General features: G+C 42.3%; 1 protein-coding gene across 4 annotated transcripts in view; it reads left to right on the forward strand.

The window, feature by feature from the left end:
* MTUS2 (microtubule associated scaffold protein 2) overlaps nucleotides 1-22,839 on the forward strand; it is a 486,774-nt gene that overhangs the window by 336,317 nt on the left and 127,618 nt on the right. For all 4 annotated transcript variants that reach the window (XM_059995941.1, XM_059995940.1, XM_059995944.1 and 1 more), the window contains one exon: nucleotides 19,137-19,235. In XM_059995941.1, the coding sequence (XP_059851924.1) occupies nucleotides 19,137-19,235 (99 nt within the window). The remainder of the gene's footprint in view (nucleotides 1-19,136; nucleotides 19,236-22,839) is intronic.

A 22,839-nucleotide genomic window follows, 5' to 3' on the forward strand; every position in this document is an offset into this window, starting at 1 on the left:
TTCCAGGTGACTTGGATTCAAGAATAATTAGAACAGTCCTTAACCTTGAGGGGCTCAAAATAAGGTAAACAGATTTGTACACTGATAATTAGAGTGAGAGCAAGAGAGCTATAATCCGATCAGCTGGCTGCCAGTTAATTCTAGCAGACCAGGAATTCATAGTAAGATGGATTAAGAAACAAATGACCTGAAGAAGTTTAAATTAAATATAATAGACTTTTAAAATTATTTAATCACTTTCTATTTATTATTTGTTTAATCATTTTCTGATTTATGTGTTATGTTTTCACTTTCTGATTTCAGAAAAGATACAAGGCAGCATGTAGTAAAGGGCACAGAATATCAGAGATACAAGGATAAAAATCCAAATAATAAAAAAGAGAAGAGCCTGATAAAACTGGGCTCAGAGCTTCCTGACTGCAAGGGCAAAAGAAGAAACACAATCAGGGGAAAAAAAAAAAGAGTGTGCCACTTTATCAGAAGAGAGAAACTTATTTTTTAAGCACAAATGTGTAAAATTTTAACTCTGTGAATTTAAAAAAAATCATATTGAACAACATAATGGACAATAATTTTAATTGTATAGTTTAAACATATCTTTTCTGATAGGAAAATAATTGGATAATATTTTAAAATTTTGGAATAGGGAAGGCCTTTCTAAACATGATGTGAAACCTGGAAACCTTTAAAAAATGATAGATTTACCTACATACAAATTTTAAATTGTCTGCAATAAAGGACATCCTAGAGGTAAGAAGGATGGTAAACTGAATGAAAATGCTTCAACAAAGTGTTATTATGAAAATCAATAGAAAAAGTACAATTTCATTTGAAAAGTAGGTAAAATATATGAATGGGTGACTTATACAATAGAAGTACAAAGAGATCAGTGGCCATAAACATGAAGAGATGTTCGAATTCACTAATGACTAAATACGTTCAGTTTTTTTTAATAAGATACCATCTTTTTCATATTGGATTAGAAAAAATAAAAAGGTTTATTACATGCCGGTGTTGGTAAGAACATGGCAAAAAAACACTCTTATAGCATTAGTGGGAATGTAAATTGGGACAGTCTTTTGGAGGTCAGTTTGTTAATATCTATGAAAATGTAACTATCTTTACCGTGTAATCCAGTATTTCTACATCTGGGACTCTCTTTTACAAAAATACTTGCTCAAGCAGCAATGATATATGTATAGGAACATTCTCTGCAACACTGATTATAATACTAAACAATTAGAAACAATCTAAATATCCATCAATATGGACATATTTAAATAGGTTACAATATGTATCCATTCAATAGACGCTTATTTAGTTATTGAAAAGATTGAGCTAGATCGATAGGAATTATTCAGAAACTGTCCATAATATATTGTTAAAGCAAGAGAAGCTACAGAACATGATCTCATTTTTTCAAAACCCAAAATGAAAATAAATCTTTTTTTAACGTATACCTTTTTGTATATTTATAGAAAAAAGGTGGAAAGTATCATTTAAATAGTTAATAGCTATTATCAGTGTGGTGTCCAATTGGAGAAAAATTGTGATTAGGAAAACGAACTTTCATTTTTAAGTTTTGTATTCCTTCTATAGTTAGAATTTTTCCAAATGTTTCAGTTTTTACAATGAAATACATAAAAACAACTCAGTAAAAAATGGGATAATAATTTGCTCCCAGAAAAATGCATGAAGAATATAGAAAAAAATGAAACAATAAAATATCTCATAATCTCAGTCCATGAATAGCTACCAATAATATATATTGGCATATTTCCTTTCACTCTTTTTTCTAAACAGGTATGGATTTTTTCCCCATAATTGAGCTGATGCTTTATAGATACTTCTGTATCTTGCTTTTTCACTTAACATTATATCCTAAGCATTTTCCAATGTCACGATAAACATGTGAAAATTTAACTTTTAGTCCTGTCGTAAGAACTTCATATTGATTTACCCCAATTTGTAGGACTCTTTATCCCTTGTTCAGCATTTAGGTTGTTTTCAGTGTTTCATTACCACAAAGCAAGGAATTGCAATAAGCTTATTTTGCAAAAACATTTTGCTGGGGTTGTCCAGACTACCCTCAGGCTTGATGATTTCCCTAGAAGTGCTCACAGGACTCGGAAGTTGTTATATTCATCATTACAGTTTGTGAAAGTGGAAGAATCCAGAGTAAAAAGTCAAAGGAAGAAAGCTCACGGGGCGAAGTTCAGAGAAAACCAGACACCAGGTCCCAAGGGTCCCCTCCCAGTGGAGTCATACAGGTGTGCTTAATTCCTTCAGCAACGATATGCAACAGCACATCACCTGAGTCTGGTTGTCCAGGGTTTTTATTATGGGTCAGTTACATTGGCATATAGCACCTGCTGGACTGTCTAGGCAAACTGGTACCATGTGACCCAAGACCTCAGGTAGGCAGAACGCTTTCCTCAGTCAGAACATGCCAGAAGCTCAGCTCCCAGGAGCTGGCCAAAGGCCAGTCAGGAAAACAAGCCCTTCCTGGGAATGGGCAGGGCTTGAGCAATGCAGGGTGTTTTTATGATGGATTCCTAAAGGCAGAAATATGGAGTCACACTGAAATACGGCTTTACAAATAACGCAGACATATTTTGACTGTAGCAATTTCTTATAGCCATAAATCAACTAAATCAAGGAGACAATATTAAATGAGTTGTTTGGAGAGATATTTTACTGGAGCTAAAGTATAATCTAGGAGTACATCCTTTATGAAATTTAACTCTATAATCAAGAGTTTAGAGGACCCTTAGAAGGAAATGATTGGCATGTGTTTTCAGCTGTCCCTCTAAAGTAAGAGTTGTCTTAGTTCAGTTTATGATGGCAAATAAGTCAATATTCATTTGTCTTAAGTGTAATATTCTATGTTGGGTAATTGGAAGGATGCTTAAATGTTTTAGATATCAGGAATATAAATAACAAAACTATTTTGTTCAGGTCTTTTCCTTTTTTCTTTTCTTCTTTTCAAAGGTATGTTTACTGAGCATTCTCTGTGTACCATGCAGTATGCTTGGGGATTTCTATATTCTACCTGATTTAGCTCTAGGGGAAACTGGGGTTTAGAGAAATTAAGTAAACCCCCCTCCCACCCACGGTCATACAGCTTCTATGCAGCAGAACGTGAAATCAACCTAGATCTGTCTGACTTTAAAAGGTATATACCTAACCTTTGTGCTGTGCCACTTACAGATTCCTACACAGATGGAGGCCAGTTAATTACATTTTATTGAAATAACTATCATTGAAAAATACAGCTTAGAGGTTGAATCCTCTTTCTGGGACAATGCTAGTTACTGCACATATAGCGCCCAGAACCCCTATAATAATTCTGTATTCTGTCCATGCCCCTCTTTCCCCAGGTTTCCAGACACAGGTTGAGAACTAATGCACTGTGCTAAGCATGATCCACTCCTATAATATCATCTTCCTGTAAGTTAATAATGATCATTGCCTTCTTATTTATTTATTTATTTGGCCACACCCCTCGGCTTGTGGGATTTTAGTTCCCCGACCGACCAGGGATTGAACCCATGCCCCCTGCAGTGGAAGCGCGGAGTCCTAACTACTGGACTGCCAGGGAATTCCCTTTATTTATTTATTTGTTATTATTTTTCTTTTCATTGCCTTCTTTTTTTTTTTTTGTGGTACGCGGGCCTCTCACTGTTGTGGCCTCTCCCGTTGCGGAGCACAGGCTCCGGACGGCCACTCTCAGTGGCCGTGGCTCACGGGCCCAGCCGCTCCGCGGCATGTGGGATCTTCCCGGACCAGGGCATGAACCCGCGTCCCCCGCATCGGCAGGCGGACTCTCAACCACTGCGCCACCAGGGAAGCCCCATTGCCTTCTTGACATCAGTGTGACGACAAAGGAAACTGCTGTGGATTTAGTGCTAATGGTTAAAAAAAAAGTACTGAACATCCTCTCTGTGGCTGTGTAAAGGGAAGAATTCTAGAAACGTAACCTTGGTCTTTTGGTGACTCTTTTTCTCTGAATTGTCATGAAAAATTGTTCTGTTGTTCGTATGTCAAATACAAAATTTCACCAGGGTTTTGATCCGTATAATTTGACACAAATAATCAGGCTTTACCGATTGACTTTTCCAACTGGTTTTCAGTTGTTGTAGCAAAAGGGAAAATATTTTCAGTTGAAGTATTGATCTGGTGATAGACTACTTCTAGGTCAGTATGCCTTCTGGTACTGTCATGTTGACATGATGTATAACAGAAAATAAAATTCCTTTATTCAGACTAAGCTGTAGAAGGATTTCCCATGGTTATACAGAAGATGAACAGCTGATGTCTTATTGTTTGGGTTCCTCTCGCCCTAAGGAAAATATTCTCTGGAAATAATGAGGCTGTTATTTTATGGGCTACAGAAACTCCACTTGTATCATAAAACTTAATTTTACTTCTTGAACAGGGGATTATTATTTCTGCATTAAATTCCACACGTTTAGGTATTTCTGGGCATACTATAATTTAAAAAGACAAGTAGCTTGTCAACACCATCAGAATGTGTTTCCCGAGCACTTTAAGGTGCAGGCTTCCGGAAACAGCTGCTCTCGCACGTTCTCCCCTGCCTCTCTTCAGTTTGGCCAAGCATCATCTCCCCTCTCCGGGCACATCTTCAATGAAGAGATTGAGTAAGAGCTTGCTGAAATAAAATGTTCTGCTCTAGGAAAGGACAGGACAGGTAAAGGGATCACTGTGCCACTGGAATCCTGGGTCTGGATGGTTTGAGAGGTTCTCCTTGCCGTAGCACATGCTCTTCTAACATAAACAGCTCTACGAACCTATCATTTCTCTGACAGTGAGGGGATCACGGCACCTCACAATGTGGAAGCCCGCGTTGACCCGGGAGTGGGACCTGAAGGAGGCAAGTTCAAAGCAGTTAGGCTGTGCTGGGCTTTTCAGTGCAGATGGTGTTATCACTTGGTGTTGGCTGTGTTCTCCCTGAGGCTGGGTCCCCGTGGCTAGCCCAACTTTAGCTCATTTGTCATTGTGAAGCCAAAGGGGAACCTGCAATGGGTTGGGGAGAGAGGAGAGTAGAAGTGTTAGAAAGAACTTTTGTGGGAGAAAAATCCATACATTTGAGACCCATTCCTTTGCATGAGGTCATAGAGACAGGAAAATATGGCGGGATGATGGATGGAATGACTGTCCATTTCATCGTTCAGAGGGTGGCATTCGTGGGTGTCCTGGAAGGTCTGTTTGCTGTTCTTTCTGGCCAGCAGTGGGGAGGTTCCTCGCAGCGGCCAGGAGGCGCTGTGAGTCACACGCTGTGACCCCAGGGTCCAGCTCAGTCACCCCGGGGAGTGACGGGCATCCGTTCATTCCACGGACGTTACAGGGCACCTTCTTTGAGTTGAGCTCCATGCTGGATGCTTGGGGAAATCATGATGAATGAGACAGAAACAGTCTCTGTTGCTACAGAGCCCATGGTGTAACAGGAGAGAGGAGCATAAAACTTGTACTTACACACGTAATTATTTAATTACAGTTATGCTTGAGTGCACAGTGGAGGCGTATCATACAGACCTACTGTAGTGCACAAAAACTGCGCAGGCAGAGACCTAATGGGTCAGTCGAAGTTGCCAGGCACCAATGGTGGGGAACGGCATTTCGTGCAGGTGAACACATGGATTCCCTCTTCGTAAATCTTAGAGGTTCCCAAGCTTCCCTCCCCTTAAAATCTTGGGCTAGGACTGCTAAAAACTAGACTCCTTATTAATTTTAAAATAAACACCCTCCTTTCCCCTTCCGTCCCTTTTATGGAGAAACTTGCAAGCTGTGAAGTGGCAAAAAGACAGACAGCGTGAAAAAAATGTACAGAAAATTTACAGCTTCTTCATCAGTGTCTGATTTTCCTGGTGAGTCCACCCTGGCCTTAATCATTACACAAACATTGCCCTTTAAGCAGTTCGTTGGGACAGTTTGATTTTGTGTGTGTGTGTGTGGACACTTGAGTTTAAAGCTCTGATACCCTCATCCTCTATTGCCAGTTTAGTGGCCTAGAGGGCTGTTTAACAATTATCATGAAATGCCACAGGAGGATCCAAGTAAGGGACAGGATACATTTCCCTTTCTCTGCTTTGCCTTTCAAATTCTTCCATGGAAACAGCGGCATGGATAATATTTTGGGAAGCACTGGGGGACGCGCTCACTGTACCAGAGAGAATTTATAAAATGCCGTGACCCTCCTTGCTGTTAGGCCCCCTGCAGGCTGATGTGAAACCTTTTATTGTGTGGTGGTCCCTCCAAGGTAAGGCGCAAAACCCTAGCTCTCACTTAAGAGTGTACGCACGCATTGCATCTCAGAGGTTACACGCCTGGTATTTTTGCCCACTCTGCTTGTCAGCCTCGAAGAGCTATGGGAGCTGGCCCAGAAGTAATTAATGCAAATGGTCCTGGAGAGCCGGGTTTCCATTGTGATTTCTGACATTTATATGCTTCAGAACTCTGCCTCCTGTACTATAAATGCATTGTTATGCAAAGTGCTACCATGGTGTAGCCCCATCTCTTAGCCTGAGGATCATGGAACTTTTAATTACATGTCAGTGTTTAAAACTTTCCAATTCATTCCAGATTTATATGTTTTACTAGCTACCTTACACTGATGAAATACCAAATACTAATTACTGTCTTCGAGCAGGGATGGGGGGAGCTAGAATAAATGCAAATATAATAAGAAAGAGACAAATGCCAGCCATCCGTTTTCTAAGATAAGTGGCAAAGAATAACACGTTTCTTGGACATTGCAGAGTCTTCATATTGTCCGTCTTCAATCCATCGATCAGCATATTTGTGTGGAGAACCGCTTTGGGCGCCAAAGCAGCCTCACTGCTAGGAGTCTAAAGCCCATGCTGAAAATGAGAAGCCTGCACACGACCACCAGATGCAGGACCCTGAAATACAGAGTCCCCCAGCCTAGCAGTAGCTCTGATTGTTGAACAGTCCACATGGCAGGTAGATGGGGAATGAATGAAAGCCGAATGCCTCACTCATTAAGTATATGCAGCTTTAAGTGATGTGACAGTACCATGCTGTGTATCCGAGCTGGGACAATGGGATAAATATTAAACAGGACAAACAGATGTGATGGTTCATTGATGAGCAACTGTAATAATAATAATGGCCAGCATTTATTGAGTACTTACTGTATGCTTAGTCGTACCCACCTTTTCATTTCATCCTCACTTAAAAACCTTATGATGTGTAGGTACTATTCTTAAGACTATTTTATAGATTAGGAAACTGTGGATTAGAGAGATCAAGTAGTTTTCCCAGGATAACAAAACGAGGAGATTTACGGGTTGGGTGTAAGCCCCGGCATCCAGCTGCAGAGCCCGTACTTGCACCCGGTGCCGGTGCCCTTTCTGTAGCCCTGACAGTGACGGGCCTCTTCACACAGCTGCTGTGACCAACATCACCCAGCAGAGAACCCACCTGCTTGGGCTGCCAGCCTGCAGTGCTTCTGTGCCCATGACCTGGGAAAATATAACAGCAAGGTTACGGGACCCTTTTCTTATTCATTGGCTACATCTTTTTAGGTTTAAAAAAACAAAGATACCTTGGACATATTTCTGTCTCCACATGATTTTTGTTCCAATGAGTGGAATAACTTTACTAGTAAGCCACTGTTAATTGAAAGTTTCTACCACACAGACTTCGGATGGCAGAGGAAACAGGGAGTGAGCTTTGAAGTTAGACCCAGCAACACCTGGGTGACTTTAATTCAGTTACCTGACTTCTCTAACCTTCGATTCCTTATTGGAAAAAGAAGAATGTGTAATTCTTGTCACCCTGATTCAGGAATGATTTAATACACTGGCACTGCACTTATAATCCATAGGTTCTAAACAAACGTTTATAACAATTAAGTTAATATTGTTAATAAGTACCATGTTTGTAGGTGCCTGGCATTATGCTAAGCATTTTTAATATTTGCCTGGTGCAGCTGGAGGTCGTAGAGGGCTAGAGACCAGGAAGGTGGGACTCGAGCAAACCCTCACGTCTCATACCCCACCCTGCTGCCCCTGAACGTGCTGTACCTTTGCGCATGGTCCCACGCCTGTTGTGTCCTGTCCTTCGTGGTGATTGTCCTTCATAGTTCACACCTCAGCTCAAACATAACATTCTTCGGTGAGGCCCTACCTGACTCTTCCTCTGAGCTCCCTGAGAAATCTTTAGCCAGACCACTGGGCTGGCACCTGATGCATCATCTTGTCACTACTTACATGTCCCACTAGTTAGTGAATTTCTGGACGTAAGGATTTTGTCTTTCACCTTGGACTCTCCAACAGCTAACACCCCATCAAGTACGGTAGACCCGCCCAATAAATACATGATGAACAAATGAATAAGGGAATGCTTTGGATTTTTCAAGGAATGAATAGTTCAGAAAATAAGAAAGGGATGATGCAGCCTTTGGAATAAAACTACAGGGAACTAACGTGTGGGCACTCATTTAATACTAAGTAGACCATATTTATATGGGGAAAACGTTAGCTGTGAAAAGCACAATTTTATTGTGTTCTTGAATTAATGTGAAAGTAAATTATTGGATGGAATGAGACAAATAATCCCAGACCATTTCTTTCATTTGGGCTTACCTAACTAAAACTGCCACAATGAATAAAGCCCCAGTATCTATTTGGGTAGTTTCAAAAATACAAAGTACTTTTTGCACCACGACTTACTTATTCACATTTTCTCAGTGCCTAATAGATCACGCAGTGTCTTGATTCCCCAGAACTGGATTATTTTCCACCCACAGATCCATCATATGCAGAGCTTTACTTATTTTTCTTCTAAGAGTGTGTAAGGGGATTTCTCATTACTCACTTAGGATGTGCCTGTTTATTAGGTGGGGAGAGAGAGGTACTGCAGAAGAAATGAAAAAGAGGAAGAAAATAACAAGAGGTTTCAGAATATCAGGAATTTACCTAATCTCAAGGTTGACTTCATTTTCCACAAAGGAAGAACGTGATTAGTTAGTAATGATAACCAGCTCTATTTATTTACAAATATTTACTGAGTGGGCGATTTTCATGTGATGCATTGTCTAATGGGGAACACGGACAGATGAAGGGCTTTCAACCTATAGTGCAATAAGCTTGTAGCCACAGAGCATATTAGCAGTATCCAGAGACCTCTAGGTTGAGGTCTGGAGGATGAGTTGGAGCAGAGTTCACTGGAGAGAAGAGAAGGTAGGAGGTGGTGTGCAGTTCTGCAAGAGAAGTGACAGTGATCTGAACTAAGGAGTTGCAGTGACTACGAAAAAAAGAGGTGGACTAAATTTAAGAGAGATACAAGATGTATGTTTCATAGGATTTGGCATCTTATTGCATATAAGAAGTAAGAATGAGGGAGGGGATAAGGATGCGATCAACATTACTGGCTCAGGCAAAAGACACATCTACCGGGACAGAGAAAATAGGACTGAGAGGAAGTTTCGTTAGGTGACAGAGTTCATTGTTGGAAGTACTGAGTGTCATGTGCACCAGGAGAGATCCAAAAAGAGGTATCTCTTGCACTGGGACAGTGCTTGGTGCCTACTTGGTGCTTAATAATGAATGAATAAGAATATATTTGGGGGATTACAAAGCTTTTAAACAGATATAATATTTTCCCCCCAAACCCACTTCTTCATTCTTTTATCCTTACCTTTTCATAACAATCTTCAGAATTAAATCATCCCTGCTTTTATCCCAGGAAGTAATTAGGTCTCTGTTGTGAGTCTGATTTTTTTGTAGGTCTCTATTTGAGGACAGAGACCTCCTTTATTTTACTTTAAATTTCCAGCTACAAGGTCTGCCCTCGTGCGTGCAATAAATGGAGTTGACATGGAATGAACCTTAAACAGGTTAAATCCAGCATTTTCTCGAGTGTATTCAGATTGCTCCCTCATTAACTCCATTCTCACCAACATCAGATATTCCTGCTGATTTTTTTTTAAAGCAGCTAAAACCTGTTTCCTTCTTTTATCCCTGCAAGCCCTCCTGAATCCTCTCTTACGCACTCTGTCTCTCATTTATACCTCATCCAGGTTCCTCTTTTATTTGATGTATTCGTATCTAGATAACATTTCCTTTCTTCATCCTATTCAACCCCTATAAATCTTCCCTTGAAATGTTCCCTCATTCTGTTTGTCTCGTAAGTGACATCAGAATCCCTACTTCCTGATGACATAGTTCATTTTTTCCTAATCACCTCCTCCAATTCCCTTCCTGATGCTCATAGCACTCGTTGTTGCCACGCTGACCTTTCTTTTTTCTTCTTGCTCCCCTTCATCTTCCCAACATGGCTTTTCATGTTGTTTGGGTGGGGTCTGTAGGGCTGGGGGAAGAATTAGCCCCGTTACCTGTGCTTTCACAGGTGGATGGAGTGAGAAGGTTAGACGGTTGGGGGATAAAGTCAGTTATTGTGCATATTTCTTTATCCTTTTTTTCTTATCTTTTCTTACTTCTACCAAGATTGATTTGCAGGGATTTGTGGCCTATTGTGGGTGAGGTTAAGAGCCTCTGCAAATTCCCTTTGATTTTTTTTTGATGTGCGTATTGTAAAAAAAAGTATATAGCATTCTTCTAACCGTTATCTTAAATTGAATTTTTCTTTCCATTTTGATGTGCTCAGTGAGGATCCTGACTTAGCCATTGACATTTGTCGTCATTTTTTTTTTTTTTTTTTTTTTGTGGTACGCGGGCCTCTCACTGCTGTGGCCTCTCCCGTTGCGGAGCACAGGCTCCGGACGCGCAGGCTCAGCAGCCACGGCTCATGGGCCCAGCTGCTCCGCGGCATGTGGGATCCTCCCGGACCGGGGCACGAACCCGCGTCCCCTGCATCGGCAGGCGGACTCCCAACCACTGCGCCACCAGGGAAGCCCATCATATTGTTTTAAGAGGACAGCCTCGTGCTCATCCATCGCTCTTGATTGGGCAGCTTTAGTCACATTCTCACAGGTCCCACACAGGTGGGCTTGGCCTTAAGCATCGTGATGAACAGGTTGTAATAAACCACAAGGTGGGTCTTGGAATAAAACACAAACACTTGTCAGGGTCACTCAGATCACCGTGGAAGACCTTGTCCGCATGAGAAGCTGAGCTCGCTCGCTATTCTTCCCTCTTCCAAGGAGCTCTGTACACTTTGCCAGGGAGCACCTTCCAGCTTAGGCCTTAGGGCGGCGTTCTGCTGCTCTATTTATGGTGAAATGCTTTAGGGCCATTTGACTGTGTAGGGATCGTCTGGAAATGGGTGACTACCATCTGTGACCATGTTTCAAATGAAACTCTATGACTTCTTGTCTGAGACCAGAGTGAGGCTGGCATTTCTTTCCCCACCTGCCGCCTTCTTCCTTCCACCCCAATGATAGGGCTCTGGATCTTGTATATACACATTCGTTTATATAGCTCTGAATCTCAGCCTGTGTAAGGTACACAAGGAGTAGTTTTGGCCAATATACAGCCCCATGAGAGATGAGTGTGTATATGTATTCATTAAGGAGCTATTTCCACTGGCTGGCATCCTGTAATTCAGGTCTTGTTTGGTTGCAGGTTACAGAAACCCAATTCAAACTGCCTTAGCAAAAAAGAAAGCAAAAGGTCAGAGAGATTTTGGCTCATGTAACTGATAAGTTCAGGAGATGATGCTAATGTAAGGTGAGGCTGTACACGGTACTTAAACAAGGTCATCATCGATGTTTTCCAACTCTTGCCCCTTCTTTCCCCTTGGTTAGCTTCTTGTTCACAAAGGCTCTCCCCTTTGGTCAAAGATGGTCAAAGGCAGTTCAAATTTACGTCTCACCAGCCTAGGTATCTATCAGAAAAAGAATTCTTTTCTATTGGTCAAAGGCAGTTCGGATTTACATCCCACCAGCCTAGGTGTCTATCAGAAAAAGAATTCTTTTCTAGTAATTCCAGCAAAGTTCTCAAGGTAGGGTTCTCATTATCCCAGGTTGGATCTTTTTATTTCTAAGCCAAGATGCTCTGTCACACTGGCGTGATGTAGAGCTCTGATTGGCCAGGCCTAGGTCACATGCCCACCTCCAGATCCAGGCAGGTCAGCCCCACCCAACCACATGGACCAAGAGTAGGGAAGAGTTGGTTCCTCAAAGGTCAGCAATGGGTTCAGTAAATAGAAGCTGGTCAGGCCAGATAAGAGACATCCATCCACTAGAGGCATACAGTCTACGCTGGGTGAAAGAAAACAGGGAAAGCTGAATGGGCTCTAAGGAAAGACTGCTATTCAAGAGGAGTTGATGAAATTAGGAAAAGCTTCATAAATGAGTGACAGGGATTCAGGGTGCTCATATAGGCCAAGTACTGAGTACCTTTTTGGTGAGCAAAAAGAGTTTCTTCATTTTTTCATTCAGGTAGACAGAGAAGGTGTGATAGGCTGAATAATGGCCCCCAAATACATCCATGTACTAGTCACTGGAACCTATGAATGTTACGTTGCAAGGCCACAGGGACTTTGCTGATGCGATGAAGTTAAGGCTCTTGAGATGGGGACAGTGTGCTGAGTGATCCAGATAGACCCAGTGTAATCACAAGGTCCTTATAAGAGGAAGGAGGGAGGAGGTGGAGGAGAAGGAGGTGTAATGATGGAAGCAGAGCCCGGAGTGAAGTGCCTTGAAGGTGGAGGAAGGACCACAGCCAAGGAAGGCTGGAAGCGGATTCTCCACCAGAACCTCCAGAAGGAACCAGCCCTGCTGACACATTGACAGTAGCCCAGTGAGACTGATTTCCTACTTCTGACAACCCCCCACCCCAGAGCTGTAGGAGAATAAATGTGTGTTGTTTTTAACCACCAAGGTCATGGTAATTTGTACCAGGGGCAAACCAGAAACTCATACAGAAGGGCTTAAGAGAGGGGATGAGCTGAATTTGAGGATGATGAGGTGGGCCAAGCAGCTGAGGGAGAGACTGAGCCCTCCAGACTATGAGACAGCCCAGTGGGAGCACAGAGCATCGTAGGGGACCACGGTGTCACAGCAGGGGACACGCAGCAGAGGAAGTGCAATCCTGGAGCTTGCCTGTTCCACAACACAGAACTGGGGCTTCCTACTGAAGACCAGGGAAAGCTTTGGAAAGCTTTTATTTTATTTTATTTATTTATTTTTGCTGTGTTGGGTCTTTGCTTCTGTGCGAGGGCCTTCTCCAGCCGCGGCGAGTGGGGGCCACCCACTTCATCGCGGTGCGCGGGCCTCCCACTATCACGGCCCCTCCCGTTGCGGAGCACAGGCTCCAGATGCGCAGGCCCAGCAGTTGTGGCTCACGGGCCCAGTTGCTCCGCGGCATGTGGGATCCTCCCAGACCAGGGCTCGAACCCGTGTCCCCTGCATTAGCAGGCAGACTCTCAACCACTGCGCCACCAGGGAAGCCCCTGGAAAGCGTTTAAAAGTAAAATCACGTAATTTGAAAGGTCGTTCTGGCAGCTGTAAGGAGGGTGAATTGACTAAAGATGAATGTGAGACACAGACTGAGAAATCACTTAGGAGACTTTCCTAGTTGTCCCAGCAAGAAATGAGGAGGGCTTAGCTAAGGGAAACCGTGAGGGTGGATAAAGGGGCAGAATTAGAGAGACTTAGTAACCGATTAGATTTGGGAGGATAAGGCCGAGGACTCACTAGCTTCTGGTCTCAGTGACTAGGGGGACGGGTGGCCAGGAAAGCAGATATTGGAAGAGGAGTGGATTGGAGAGGAAGATAATTAGCTCCGTGTAGGGTGTGATGATCTGGTCATCCAGTAGGTAAGTGGTCATGTCTAGTTGACACCTTGAAACGGGTCTGGATCTCAGGAGAGGTGTCTGGGCCCATCTGGATTGGAAATAACAGATTTCTATAGTCATCAGTGGGTATAATTCAGTGGTATAAGCACGCCGAATGGACAGGCTCATCCAGAAGAGTGGCCTGGAGAAGGTCGAGGCAGAATCCTGGGGCAGCTTTACTAGGCGTAGGGAAAGGACTAAGGGAGAGTGGCCAGAGGGGCAGCAGGAAAACCGTGAGACCAAAACTGGCATTGCTGGGTACTCTGGGATCTTACAGAGTAAAACGAAAGCTGACGGTATACTCAAAAAACATTTAAGCTGAGTCCAGATTGCAAGAAAACTGCAAGAACAGCTGTAAGTCTTGACTAATCGCCTTAATTTTCTGTGCCGTCAAGAGCTCCCAGAACCACACAGGAATTCTCCAGGCAGCACTGTGTTCCTGGGGGAAGGGTCGTGGAACTTCCGATCAAAGTGATTCTCGTAGAATTGGTTGCACTAGGCTGGTTTCCTTCCTTATCCTTTCAGAGAGCTGATAGATTATTTTCATTTTGGTTTTGGTTTCAGGCCTTTTATTTTTTATTATAAAAGTAATGTGTGTGCTCATCATTAAAAGTGGAGATAATGCAGAAGCATATTAAAATAAAAAGTAAAATTCCCTTGATCCTGCTTCTCAGAAGTAACCATTATTAAAAACATTTAAAAACTAGTAAATGGAAAAAAAAAACTAGTAAATGGCCTTTCAGTTATTTTTATATATTTACAACTATAATACAGGTAACATTTTTGCGTCATAAATATGGGATAATACCGTGCATACTGTTCAACAGCTAGCTTTTTAATTTATTTCTCATGGACATCTTTCCATGCCAGTATAATACAGAACAACCTCATTCTTTTTAATGGTGGCGTAGTGCTACATCATGTGGTTATACAGTAGTTTATTTAATCATTCCCCTGTGTGCATTTTTGGTTATTTATACATCTCTGTTGTTGTGAATAATGTATGAAATGTCTTTAAATGTGCATCTTTTCACACTTGCAGAAGTATTCCAAAGAGAGATCTGTAGAAGCAGAATTGCTGGGTCAAGTCTGTCACTGTTTAAATTTTTGATGGAAGCTGCCAGATAGCACTCCATGAAGGCTGGATGGAAACTCTTGAGACTCTGAATAAATACTTACGTTTAGTTACCCCTTAAAGTGTGGTGTTTAGCACACACTTTGGCCTTTAACTCTTCCCTTCTGAGTTCCTAGGAGTCTGGCTGACTTTCTGTGTTCGTTGAAACCTAAAATCTGAGCAGAGGGAGGCAATAGAAGAGTGAGATGATCCATAAGTGGGATACTCTGCAGAGTGGGCGTGGCTTCAGTGGAGTGGAGTCAGGGCTGGGCTTTCAGGACCCCGCCGGTCCAGCCTTCTGTAACCCCCAAATGCCTGGACATGGCCTGCCTTGAAAAGAGCCCGGTAGGAGATGGGCGGACAGTGGGGCCTAGACTGAATGGCCACGCTGTCCAGGGCTTATGTCCTAGTGGGGAAGGTGGACAGTAAACAAACAGATGTGTGGATGTTTTGGGCGGTGACAAGTGCTGTGAAGAAGAATGAAGCAGGTGAGGGGCAGAGTGGCAGGTGGCAGGAGGGCTGTTTTACCTGGAGTGTCAGGCACAGCCTCCCTGAAGATTGCCATCTGCGCAGAGACCTGAATGAGCAGATGAGTGAACCAAGCCTAAGGTCTCGGGGAAGCATATTCCACGCAGAAGGAGCTCAAGCTAACGTGACCAGAATGGGAGGAAGTACAACGAGTCTGAGCACCAGCAAGACTGGCAGTGTGGCTGGAGTGTGTGAGCAGGTGCAGAGGTGTGTGTGTGTGTGTGTGTGTGTGTGTGTGTGTGTGTGTGTGTGTGTGTGTGTGTGTGTGTGTATTAGCTAGGGTTCTCCAGAGACACAGAACCAGTAGGAGATATATACGTACATACATAGCATATTTTATATAGGAAAATAATATATATTTATGTATTAATACATTTATAATACAGAATATCCTATTATATTTATTATGAATAACATATATACTATTACATATATACTTTAGATAATATATTTTAATATATAATTATAAATATATAAATATATTTTTAAATATATAGATTTTAATATATTTTAATATATTTATAAATATATAATATATAAAAATATATTATATATTTTAAATATGTAATTATGTCTATACTTTATATATACTCTTATATATAGTATATATATAATTATAGAATATAGTATAGAGTACATATATAGTATAGTATAGTATATATTATATATATTATAGAATATAGAATACATATATATAAAAAGAGATTTATTGTGAGGAATTGGCTCACATGATTATGGAGGCTGAGAAGTCTCAAGACCTGCAGTCAGTGAGCCCATGGTGTAGGTTCCAGTCCAAGGACAGAAGACTGATGTCCCAGATCAACCAGTCAGGCAGCTGAAGTTCCATCTTACCCAACCGTCTGTTCTACTCAGGCCTTCAACAGATTGTATGAGGCCCCCTCACACTGGGGAGGACAGTCTGCTTTACTCAGTCTACCAGTTCAAATGTTACTCTCATCTAGAATAAGGTATGACCAAATGTCTGGGCAACCGTAGCCCCATCAGGTTGACACATAAAATGAACTCCCACAGGTGTCTGATGTAGCCTAGGGACCAGCACTTCTGGGCTGTGCTGTTCACTGGCCCACAGTCAGTCAGTGAGCCCTTGAAGTATGACCAGTGCTGGACACTGAAGTGATGTTCAGCATGTTGGTTTAAATAAAACATATTATTACAGGTAATCGCACTGGACTTCGTACATTTTACATGTTGTTGGTAGGAAATTTGAAATTACATAAGTGGCTCACATTGTATTTCTGTTGGGTAGCGCTGGTCTGTAGGGCCTTGTTAGTGTGGCGAGGAGTCTGCATTTCACTCTGAGTAGCTTGGGAGGTGAGAGGAGGGTTTTGAGATTGGGAATGACTTGCTCTAAGTTGGGTTGAAGTTCATTCACCTGCTGCCCTGGGGGCATATGCAGTAGAGGGGCGGCGGTGGTGGTAGCAGAGCCGGTGGGAGGCCTTGAAGAAGGAGGAAGGGGCGATGGTGACCTGGGCTCTGCAGGGGCAGTGGGGAGGGGGAAGAAGTGGTCAGACCTGGGAGATGTTCACCGAGGAGATCCAACAAGCTTTGCTGATGGACTGAATGGGGGCTGGGAGCCAAACAAGGTGACTCCTTGTGTGTTCGGCCTGAGCACAGTGAGTGAAGGGTGGAGCCGTTTGCTGAGAGGGGAAGGGCTTGGGGTATGTTCGCTAAATGCGTGAAGCACCTTTTTTGAGAGAAGGAAGAAAAAAGTAGTGGCTAGACATGCAAAGAAGAGGTAAACCAGCGAGACTCCAACAGTTTGTCCAAAGGCGGCAAAACAGAGGAGGTGCTCACAGGTGTGTGGGAAGAGCCGCAGGAGACAGGTGGACAAGGATAGAGAGGGCTGAGGCAGGTCCGGTGGTGTCGGGAGAAGCAGTAGCCCAGTCAGGCGGCCAGAAGAGGAGACAGGGACAGAGAGGTTGGCTCCAGATACCTGCCTCCCTCTCCAAAGCCTGGAAATGATCTCTCCCCAGTCATCCACACACACACACGCACGCACACACACTTGCACGCACACATACGTATAAATGATCTGTAATAGTGCTTTTAAAGCTGTAAGGGAAAAGTTGACATATTTGAACATTTAAATATTTTAAAACTACTGTACAAGGAAAGGTACTCTAAATAAGTTGTAAAAAGTGAAAGGCTGGAAGATACAATTTGTATAACAGGCAAGGGATTAATATCCAGCATAAATGAAGAGTTCCTACACACCAGTAAGAAAAATGGGCAGAGGGTTTAATTAGGCAATTTTCAAATAAAGAAATGCACATGACCAATGTGAAAAGATTCTAAGTGTCTGGCAGAAATTGAAATGATGAGACTTCAGTGTCGGTAGGGCATGGGGCGTGTAGGAAGAACTGGCCTCATACACTTGGTTGGGAGTGTAAATTTAGTTGCCTTTTATGGAGGACAGTTGGGCTGTGTCTGGTAATGTTGCAAATGAGCAGGATCTTAATCCAGCAAAAGTGTATCTGTGCGTTTATCCTGTAAAGATACTGGTACATGCGTACAAAAAAACAAGTAGAAGTATGTTTATTATCGCACATTTAGCTATTTTAATAGCTAACACGTGCAAACACTCTAAACGTTCGTCAACAGGAGGATGGGTAAATTATGGTACATCTTTGCCCATTAATATGATGTGGCATTTTTTTAAAGACCTATGAATACATGGTATGAAAAAGATCTTCAGAAGTGTGGGTACGTAAAAAGAAATTGCAGTATGGGATGCATTTAGCTAATTAATAGCTGCATTTGTATTTGGGTAGATATACTTAGAAATACCTAGAAGAAGGTTTGGAAGCGTAAACGCCAAATTGCTAGCTGGTTACCTCTGGAAGAGGAGTAAGGGTGCAGGGTGTGGGGCAAAGTGGGAAGTTTGTGTTCCGCTTCTAAGGAGCCATCACCATCTCGAGGGTTTATTCTGAAACGACATAATAAACTGTGCTGAGGCGGAGACGGGTCTAGGTACACCCAGGTCGGCGTTATTCCTGATCTTCCATCCATCATTCTTGGACTTTCTGATGAAGGGGATGTGACGGGGAGGGTCTGTGCCCAGCACACAAGGGAGAAACGGTGCTGTGTCCTGAGTGCCTGGTCTTAGACATGGCCCGAGCTCAGGCTGTCCCGTGCTGCTGCAGCCGGCTCTGCCAGCAGGTTCTACAAAGGCTCAGCTGCAGCAGAGAGAGAGCTCAGAGGCTGTCCAGGTCACCTCGGTGGACCAGCTGCGTGGAAATTAATTAGAGGCAGACTGTGTCCCCCGCGGCTCGACTGTCATGATGGTGGAGTCGTCAGCAGTTAGATTCGGCTACAGCTTCCTTCTCCATGTCATGAAAATTTGTTTTGGCAGAAGGAGGCAGGCAGACTGAGGACAGCACAATTTTAATTCCCAGATAGTTTGTCAGGGTCTTTGGGGTGCGGTGACCTCCAGAGATAGGGGTGGTTTTCATCAAATCAGAGACAGCAGTGTACTTATTCCTCTGACCACTCAAAACGAAATTCCCTCTGCTGTAAACAAGTGTGTCATTCCTGAAGCACAGGGGGTGGTGGCCATAGCAACAAATCACCCAAATATTATTTGTTCTCTGTGCCTTTTGTTAAGCCTCCCTTTGCACACACAGTCTGTGTTTGTTTCAGTTGTAATGAACTCTCTTTGTTTCTTTTTCTCTTTTTAAACTGTGTATAGGAACAAAGAAAGAAGTACAGAAAGATCAAGATGCTAATAAACCTGCAGTTTCATCTCCTAAGAGAATGTCAGCTTCAGCCGCCAAGCTTCATTCGCCAGGTATTTAAGAAACGTGAACTGTGTTATCTGCGGAGACTTGAACTTGGAGTTTATTGTGTTCAAATGTCATTAGTGGAGCAGTGCCAGCCCATGTGGTATGAGTGATGGTTCCAGGGCTTGACATACACGTATGGATGTGTTCTGAGTCTAGCTGAAATGAACCAGCTGTTGGCATCATTTTGTCTTAAAACACAAAATGTTATGCTACGTTGAAGTGGTAGATTCTTCTCTGTGTAGGAGTATCTCCTATTCCAACAGAATATAAAATAATTTATAATTGAAAAATAGACTTTGGAGATCTAACTTCAAGAGAGAATATTTCCCAAAAAGAAGAAAAACAGAGAAATAAATGGTAGATATCAAATACTTGTTATTTTGTTTATTTACATCCTGATAGGAATAAGCTACGTAATGTCACATGAAAGCTGAAAATGGTTTATTAAGAAAACTCATGCTGTAAGGTATCAACCCCTTTGTAGAATAGAGTGCGATATAACCTCAGAACATTTTCTTTAAGCACACAAGTAGTAGCAGTAATAGCAGCTAATGTTTGAGTTCTTACTGTCTACCACGCACAGTCCTAAGCTCTTTAGATACATCCATGTATTTAAGGCCCACAGTAACTGGGAGACAGGTACTATTATTGCCTCTCCCTCTACACGTGAGGAAATTGAGGTACAGAGATTTCTGTTAATTTGCCCAGAGCCACAGGAAGTAAGTAGTAGAGTATTGGTTTGAATGCAGACACTCTGAATCCCAAAACTGCACTCTTAGTTGCCACACTGTTAACCAGAAAGCTTGGAGAATAGTGAACTTTTTAATATTTCTGGTAAATTAAAAATGTATAGGAAGTAATCCAAAGCCACACACGAGAGGGTCAGGAGACAAAACCTGTTACCAATCGAAAGTTCGTGTGCATGATGCCCAGCGAGGCCAAACAAACGGAGATTTCGGAGTTTGGAGTAGAGAAAGGTTTAGTGCAGGGCCACGCAAGGAGATGGGTGGCTTGTGCCCACAAGACCCCCAGCTGCTCAAAGGGTTTCAGCAAAGCATTTTTAAAGGCAAGGTAAGGGAGGGGCGCAGTTAGTTGTTGCAAACTTCTTGGTGTCGAAATCCTTTGTTCTTGCAGCTGTGGGTGTAGGTCAGGTTAGGCTGTTCCTATAAACCTCCAACAAGACAAATGCTTTTCTCTGTTCTGCAACATTTTTTCTGTATAAGAATGACCTTCTTAAAGGTCAGCGCCTTGAGAATAGGCTATCCTGTATAGTTCAGGCTATAGGCAACATTCTTTTACAAAAGGTGCAGAGCCAGCATGGCTAAGCACAGGCAGCAAAGCACAAGAAACAGATCTAATATGGAGTCAGATTTGTTCTTCCCTATTACAAGCCCAGTGCCTAAAGAGGGTGGGAGATGAGATCAGAGAACCCTTCATAAATCTGGAATTTCTGAAGGGCAACACCCTCACTAGACAAATTAGGAAGGGAAAAAAGCTCACCCTGCAGGAGTCTGGCCTATTGTGCTTTGGCTCTGAGAGAAGGTGGGAAGGGAACCAGTCCTCCCTTAGGAAATCCTCACCTCAATCCGCCCTGCCTCAATCAGGGAGCTGGAATGCCTGCTACCGCTACAGTCTGAAAATTCAACTTAAAATGCTACAGTACTTGTGTCCACTTGGTGAATAAAATGTGAAACTGCTACACACACAAGGAAATAAGCCACTGTGAGTGAGGTCCTTATATTGTAAGTAGATGGATAAATTGTGGTATTTATACAGTGGAATTCTATTCACCAATAAGAGAGTAAAGATGTTTTACATTGTGTAATTTCAGACTTGGTTAAGTTAAACTATACATGTTAACATTTTTAGAATTACCAATAAAATAGAGTTCTGAACCAGTAAGGGGAAAAGTTGAAAAGAGGGGTTAAGAAAAATTTAAATCTATATAAATGAAAGCAAAAGAGGGAGAAAGGAAAAAGAAAACAGGGAGAGGAAGAGAGAGGAAAGAAGGAAGGGAGGAGGTAGGGATATGGAAGAAATTGAAAGAATAAAATAAGGTATTAGAAATGAATTCAGGGACTTCCCTGGTGGCGCAGTGGTTAAGAATCTGCCTGCCAGTGCAGGGGACACAGGTTCCAGCCCTGGTCAGGGAAGATCCCACATGCCGCAGAGCATCTAAGCCTGTGCGCCACAACTACTGAGCCCACGTCCACAACTACTGAAGCCTGTGTGCCTAGAGCCCATGCTCTGCAGCAAGAGAAGCCACTGCAATGAGAAGCCCACACACCACAACGAAGAGTAGCCGAGCTGCCGCTCGCCGCAACTAGAGAAAGCCCGCGCGCAGCAACACAGCCAAAAATAAATAAATAAATATTTTTAAAAAAAGAAATGAATTTAAATATGTCATAATGAATGTACATGAACTAAACTCTTAGACTGAATCACAGATTTAGATTAGCAGACTGGATTCATTTATTAAACAGTCACACAGTATTTATTAAGTGCACATTGTATGATGTAAAATCTAGCTTTAGACTGTTTTACAAAGTACACACCTAAAATAGAAGAATACTAGGGAATTCCCTGGTGGTCCAGTGATTAGGGCTCCACACTTCCATTGCAGGGATCTTAGTTCCTCAACGGGTTCAATCCCTGGTCGGGGAACTAAGATCCCTCATGACACGTGGCAAAAAAAAAAAAAAAAATCCTAAAAGGTTGAAAATAAAAGGACTGAAATATTTATGCCAAGAAAATATGAAACAAAAAAAAGTGTGCGGTATTCTGTATTGAAACATCTTTATTTGGTGTAATTAATAAAGATTAAACTACACATATTGAAAGTGTAGTTTGGTGAGTTTTGACATGTGTATGCACATGTGAAACCATCACCACAGTCCAGACGGCAAATGTGTCCACCATCCCCTGGAGTTTCCTGGTGCCCCTTTGTCATCCCGTCCACCTAGCCCTCTGCACCCACACCCCAGTCCCCACTCTGTCCCTAAAGATCAGTTTGTATTTGCTAAAGGTTGATACAGATGGAATCATATATACTCTACTTTTATCTGGCTTCTTTTACTCAGCATGGCTTTTTTGAGATCTATCCAACATGGCAATAGTCCATTCCTTTTTATTGGTGAATAGAATTCCACTGTGTAAATACCACAGTTTGTCCATTTACCTATTGAGAGACTTCGGGGGTTTTTCCCCAAGGATTTGGCTGTTATAAATGAAACTACTGTGCACATTTGTACAAGTCTTGGTATGGCCTTCTGCTTTTAGTCCTCTCGGCACATAGCTAGGAGTGGAATGCCTGAGTCATATGGTAGCTATGTGTTTAACTTTTTAAAACTGTTTAAAAGTTTTCCAAACTGTTTTCCAAAGTGGTTTTACCATTTTATATTCCCATCGGTGGTGTCTTAGAGATCCAGTTTCTCCACATCCTTGCCAACCCTTGGTATGGTCAGTTTTTTTAATAGTATGCATTATAGTAGGTACACAGTGGTATCTCGTGGTTTTAATTTGCATTTCCCTAATAACTAATGATGTTATAATGTTGAGCATCTTTTTGTTTATTTGACATCTGTGTATATTCTTTGATAAAATATATAT

The sequence above is a fragment of the Delphinus delphis genome, chromosome 18 (genome assembly GCF_949987515.2).
Source record: "Delphinus delphis chromosome 18, mDelDel1.2, whole genome shotgun sequence".
Classification (NCBI taxonomy): domain Eukaryota; kingdom Metazoa; phylum Chordata; class Mammalia; order Artiodactyla; family Delphinidae; genus Delphinus; species Delphinus delphis.